Source organism: Punica granatum, chromosome 5, assembly GCF_007655135.1.
Source record: "Punica granatum isolate Tunisia-2019 chromosome 5, ASM765513v2, whole genome shotgun sequence".
Taxonomy (NCBI): domain Eukaryota; kingdom Viridiplantae; phylum Streptophyta; class Magnoliopsida; order Myrtales; family Lythraceae; genus Punica; species Punica granatum.
The window spans coordinates 12,502,521-12,508,644 of NC_045131.1; the positions used below are offsets into that span (position 1 = coordinate 12,502,521).

At 41.9% G+C, this 6,124-nt stretch overlaps 1 protein-coding gene across 1 annotated transcript; it reads right to left on the reverse strand.

The window, feature by feature from the left end:
- Positions 1 to 426: 426 nt before the first annotated feature.
- Positions 427 to 2,436, reverse strand: LOC116206817 (S-adenosylmethionine decarboxylase proenzyme 4). The gene has a single exon (XM_031539624.1). The coding sequence runs from the start codon at positions 1,976 to 1,978 to the stop codon at positions 920 to 922; it is 1,059 nt and encodes a 352-aa protein (XP_031395484.1). The 5' UTR covers positions 1,979 to 2,436; the 3' UTR covers positions 427 to 919.
- Between the last annotated feature and the right edge of the window lie 3,688 nt (positions 2,437 to 6,124).

A 6,124-nucleotide genomic window follows, 5' to 3' on the forward strand; every position in this document is an offset into this window, starting at 1 on the left:
TTGATAGTTACAGTTATTCTAAGGCAATAATATTTCTTGAACCAGAACTCCAAGTAAAATGAAATATGCTCTAACTTATACAAGGCCTTGTCTAAACTTTCATTTTCGCATATACGAAGCAACAAATGTATGAAAATACTTACCGAAACATATATGGCTTTCCTTTGTCGATTGGTGCATGCTTATCGAAGCTAGTAATGGAATGGATGCATTTAGCAAAGTAGCAAGAAGGAAACACTGATAGGAAAACTGTGGATTTTGTTCTTTAAATTTGTCTACAACTACTAGAAGAAGTACATAAGAGGAGCCAAGAGAGAGGAGTAAGAAAGTGAAAGAAAGAAAAGAGCTAATCCAAAAATACCGAAAAAAATATGAAGAAAAGAAGAAGAAGAAGAAGAAAATGACAAAGAAAATTGGGGGGGAGAATTGGTAAAAATTCGCACAACCTTCAACCCAAAAACATGATCCACTTTCTCCTCACATCACTACAACATTGAATTGAGCCCTCAAAAATTCTCTTAGGCGTGACAAACCTAAGTGGGGTGCATTATCATTATGATCCCCTTCCCCTTTCTCACTACTTCCCCCTTCCCCCACATCATCTCACTCGCCATCTTTTCCATCACTTTCTTTCTACTCAAGTCAACCCCCAACTTTTCATTTCATCAACTTTCTACCTCCCAAGAAATAAAAATATTCCATAACCACCCCCCCATATTGATTAATTTTTACTCACAAGCTATTAATTAACCAATATTTTTTGACATTGACCCCCTCCTAATCCTTTCTACTAATGAAACCCTACTGCTCTCTCTCTTTGTACTCCCCTCCCTCTCTTTTTTATCTCTGTCTTTTTTTTTTTTCCTTTTACGCCAATCCACCACGTATCTACCGACGAGATCGAGTAGCCCGTCCCCCGCTATTTACGGCGAGCCGTTGTCATCGTGAATGTCTGGAAGACGACCGTCCCGGCTTCAGGAAACTCGTCCATATTGCAGCTCCGGCGCTTCAGGCCCAGTGGCTCCAGGGCCCTGGCGACCCACGTCCATGAATCGGCGCTGGGGCATGTGATCGACACGGACATGGTCCCCGGGCGGAATATCTGCCCCACCTTCCTCAGAACCCTGATGACGTCATTGAGATCATCGTACACGGAACCGACGCACTCGTAGCTCGCATAGCTGAACCCATCCTCTGGGGTCACATGGATGGTGGAATAGCGATCACCGTCGATGCCATTCATCGAGTATCCACAGGGTTCGAATGCAAAGTCGCAAATGAGGGCTGCGGGGTTGATTTGATCAATGCCCGTGAGAGCAGTCATGGCTCTCCCGGCAGAGTCTCCAGTAAACTTCCCAACCCGCCCGGGGCTCTGGAAGAACTTACGAGCCTGGGCTCGATCAAGCTCCGTCATGCAGACCTCGATGGTGAACAAGTCATCGGGCACGGGCCGGACCGCCATTTCAGCAGTGGCATCACAGGCAGTGAAGACATGCCAAGAATGGGATCCCACTTTTGAGTGCATTATCGAAGCCTTCCTGAAGCAGAGACTGCTGGGCAAGCTCTCTTCCAAGTAGACAACTTCATCCTTGAAGCTCGTGTGGGGGAAGGGCTGTGCTTCGGGGAAGATAAAGCTGCCCCGGGTGTACCGGCACGACCCCAGCGACAGGCCGAGGGTGCGCGCTAGGACGATAAGCGGCCGGACCGACTTGAGCAGCTGGGTGGTGCCGCAGGTCTTGATGATGATCTTGGTAGGGTATATGAATAAGCTCGACTCCGACAGCACGTAGGAGTCGAAGTACTGGTTGCCGACGGCTGACACTATGGTGCACTGGACTGCGTGCAACACGTCCTCGAGCGAGCCGGAGTCAAGCAGCCTGAGGCCGTGGTGGGACAGGGACAGGCCAGAGGCGGGGTCGTCCCCGAAGAAGTGGAGCTCCAGGCGCTTCTCGAAGCCCTCGAAACCCGAAGCAGCCATTGCAGGATTCGGATATGGGTTAGAAGAAGAACTGGCGGTGTATTGTATTGTATTGTATTGTATTGGTTCGAAGCAGTAGAGACTAAGCGGTAAAGACTGATAGCTTCAGAGACAGAGAGAGTGAGTGAGCAGAGGGAATACTACTGGTGAGAGACAGAACAGGGATTGCAGAGTACTTATAGGTGGGGGAACAGAGAGAGAGAGGAGATGGAGGGAGGGGGAGAGAGAGAGAGAGAGAGAGAAAGGGGAAGAGGGAGACGGGGGGCATGCGGGTGAGGCAACCAAGAACAATGATTGCGGGCATTATGATACGAATGAAGATGATGTCTGCCTCTCTGTGTGTTGTGTTCCTTTCGTGAAAATCTTGGATGCAGCAGAGGCGGAGCAGAAACAGAGTGCTCTGTTTCTGCTCTCCTGAAACTGAGCAGGAGCAGAGCACGACGATTTTCACATTACACCCACGCGTAAATATTATCCATCCCCCAAGTTTTGTTCTTTCTCGTTTGTCTTGTAATCCCTCCACTCCATTCCACTCATGAGCTCAAAAGAAAAAGAAAAGAAGAAATCAAAACCTCCATTTGACATTACAAAAGGGGTCAAATTCGAATTCTTGACTCGGATTAGACATAATCGATAATCCTCCGGTCCTTTCAGGGTCCCGACAATAATTAACCGAGATATCGAACAGAGGAACCGAAAGATTTGCTGGCAAGTTTTGGCATAAAGGGCATACTTTAACGTTTAGTTTTGTTTGAGAGTAAGTGAAAAATTTTGAGGTGGGCAGGATGAGATCAACAGAGCCCACTTACTAATAATGGTGTTGGGAACTCATCGAAGAGAGACCACGAGACATCAAGACAGCCATCTCAATTTCAAATGCTTCATCTTCATCATTCACCCTCCCCTCCATAGGGTGATGTGGGAGCTTCCAAAGCTTTTATGCGTTTAGGCATATTACATAGTCCATAGTGTCATTCATTGATTCGAGGGACGGACGCAAGATTTAGATCGAGAGGGGGCGAGATCCTTGAAGGAATAATAGGAACATAAAGTTTTCGATTAGGGGGCCGAATGAAAGTTATTTCATGAAAAATTGAATGGCGATATACAAATTTCTTTAGGACATAGTAAATTTAGGGGGGCAAATATTTCATGAAAAATTGAAAGAAGATATACGAATTTCGTCACAACATTCTAAATTTAGGGAGGCAAATGACAGTAATTTCATGAAAAATTGAACCACGATATACAAATTTCCTAACGACATTGGAATTTTAGGGAGGCGACTACCCTGGTCCATCCCTGATTGCTCTGTTTCTGACACAACTGGCAAAATCAAGTAACAGGACACTCACTGAAAAAGATCCAATTTTTATAAATAAAAGTCTGATATCCTCTGTCCAATTGCAAGAAGATAAGCAATCCTCAATATGTGGAGCAGATCAGAAATTTTTCGATGTTTCAAAGGATGGGTACAACAAGGAATTGAGTCATTCATTCATGCAGAGTCAGGGGAAGGAGGGGAGAATTAATGGTCTGTTGGGTCAAAACCTTTCATTATTTACAGCGAAACTGGATGGAGTTTTATTCAAAGAACATGGGACATGATTACGAGGGTTTGTGTCTCTGGGAATGAGAGCAATATGCATGTCAACAATAATTAGGGTTTTCGCTATCAGAAGCTAATCTTCAAGATCGTAGGGGCTCTCAAGTGCTCTCTGCTAGGGTTAGGCATCATAGACCAGACCAAATGTGACAATGGTATTTCTGTTACAAACCAATGTATTTATCTCGAAAAGTTGAAGGAAATGGATGCAAATCTTTACCAGGTTCATGTAATGAATTTTGCTTGGATCAAAGACTCTCTATGGACCAACATAGATTGATTCAAATAGTTCGGTGTTTATTCTCTTTAAGTAATTTTGAGTCTTCTGAATGAAGAAAATCCTTGATTGGGAGAGTTTTATCCCTTAATGGGCTGATCCGGTTAGAACTAAATTAGTTAGGTACCGTTGGGTTTCTAACTACCAGAATACACACCGAAAAAAAGCATCTTGTTGATAAAAACAAAACGAAAAGATGTAACGTGGTACAAGTTCATTTCTTGCGATTTGGAAGCAAAAGATCACGAGTTTGATTATCACAGATTGTTTTATCCCCATCTCCTATCCCTTTCTAGGTGTACTGGCGTCGTTTATCACAAAGAAAAAAAAAAAGGTGAAAACCAAACATTTGTGGCGCATGGTAATGTTGCCAAAAGTACTCGCCCTTTGGATATTGGCAGTAATCACGTTACAGCTATGGAAAAAATAAAAGTATTTCAAAGAGCACAAAATTCTCAAGACAAAGTATCGGGGCGAGTACAACCGTTATTGCGTGGACGAACACATATCATCCAATATTACCACTAGATATGGATCGACTTACAAAGACATGCTGAAACCTGACTCTCATATCAGGGTATCAGGTGAATAGTTAGTCGAAATAGCACGGTGGTACGCCAAGATTATATGAGGTAAGAGCAGAAAGTCGAAGCACGAGTTTTGTCGAGAACAACGTATTCATTCACTTGAATTACTCCTTGCACAGATTTATTTTATCCCTCTGAACTTTCTGTTGCTACATCATCTATTTTCTCTCATCTTCAGTTGTCACATTTCTTGAGTATCGATATCCAATCTAACAATGTCGAATTAAGTAAATTCCTCTTTTGAGATTTCGGACTCATTGGATTGTATTAATGCAATGAATTATCCCTGAAGTGCTCATATTTCTTAGCATCGGATCAAGGAAGTGATCTCACTGCAGTTCAGGCCACAAGCTGCTGTATTAGGGCTGTCCATTCGGTTCAAACTGAACCGAACCATTCAAATTGAATATGTAAGGACATCGGGTTGGTTCGTTTCAATTGTTTGGTTGGCCCGAAATTTGGACAGCCATATTGCTGTCCTGGAGGAGTTTGAACAATCAAATATGCTTGTTTTTTTTGGGCAGAAACGCTTTTGTTGACATTCGAATTCAAGACCCTCGTCTTGCTGATGGGAGTCACGATTGAAAGGAATGAAGTTGTTGGTGAGCCCTAAGAGCACCCCGATTTTTTGTGAGGCGCCTCTTGCCATACCATTAGAAAGTCAGTTCGATGATGCACATTTTTGTTACATTGGCCTAGGAAATTCTATTCCAAGCTCTATCTTTTTTGATACCTAATTAAGTGGCCCTGCCTAAAAAATATTCAAATTTTGTAAAATGGAAAAACTACATGCATATAGCCAGTATAATCCAACATATTACTTCCCACATGTACATTTGCACATTACTTGGATCCCAAGTATGTGTCCTGTAAAAGAAACGAAAAGAAGCAGGTAAATATAGGAACTCTATTAATGAAAATTAAATTCAAAATCTCTTAATTTTCGGTCTTAATTTTCAGTTGAGGACGTATTTAGACGCATCAAGCTACTATTTCAAGGTTGGAAAAGGAATGCTAGGTTTGGATCACCAATGAGGCATTAAAAGGGATTGAGAATGGACTCGGATATGTCAAATTATAAAGGGAAAAAAATAAAAGAAGCGATAAAAAAAGAAATTGATGCCTGGACAGTTTTGTCTTTTTCTTTAGGGGCAGTTCATTAGGAAAGGAAAGACGTGCCCAAGAATATCATCACTGTTTTAAGCCCCAAAAGAGGCAAATAATAATAAGTATAATAGTAAAATAATAATAATAATAATAATAATAATAATAATAATAATAAAATAATGTCTTTTTTTTTCTTTATAGAAAATAGAAGGAGGAGGAGGAGGAGGAGGGAATCAGGCGTGGCAGCTAAATAATGAAGTGTGTATCCCTGAATTAGGGAGGCCAGTACATGGAATCGAAAGCAATTCACTATTCAATTCACATCATTCAATTTTATTTATTTATTTTCTGTTCTTTTCGCATGCAAAATTCCATCTTTTCAAGGTATTTGTGGTGGCACTATCATCATTTTTCTTGTTTTTGTCTCAATGCACCACGTTTTCCTTCAATTTTTGACACCCCATAATTCAAACTCTAGTCCCCAAACTTCACATATATAACACTAGCAAATTTTTATGCAACACCTATACATCCGATATATGGATGTATAGATCATTTGCACACTTTAA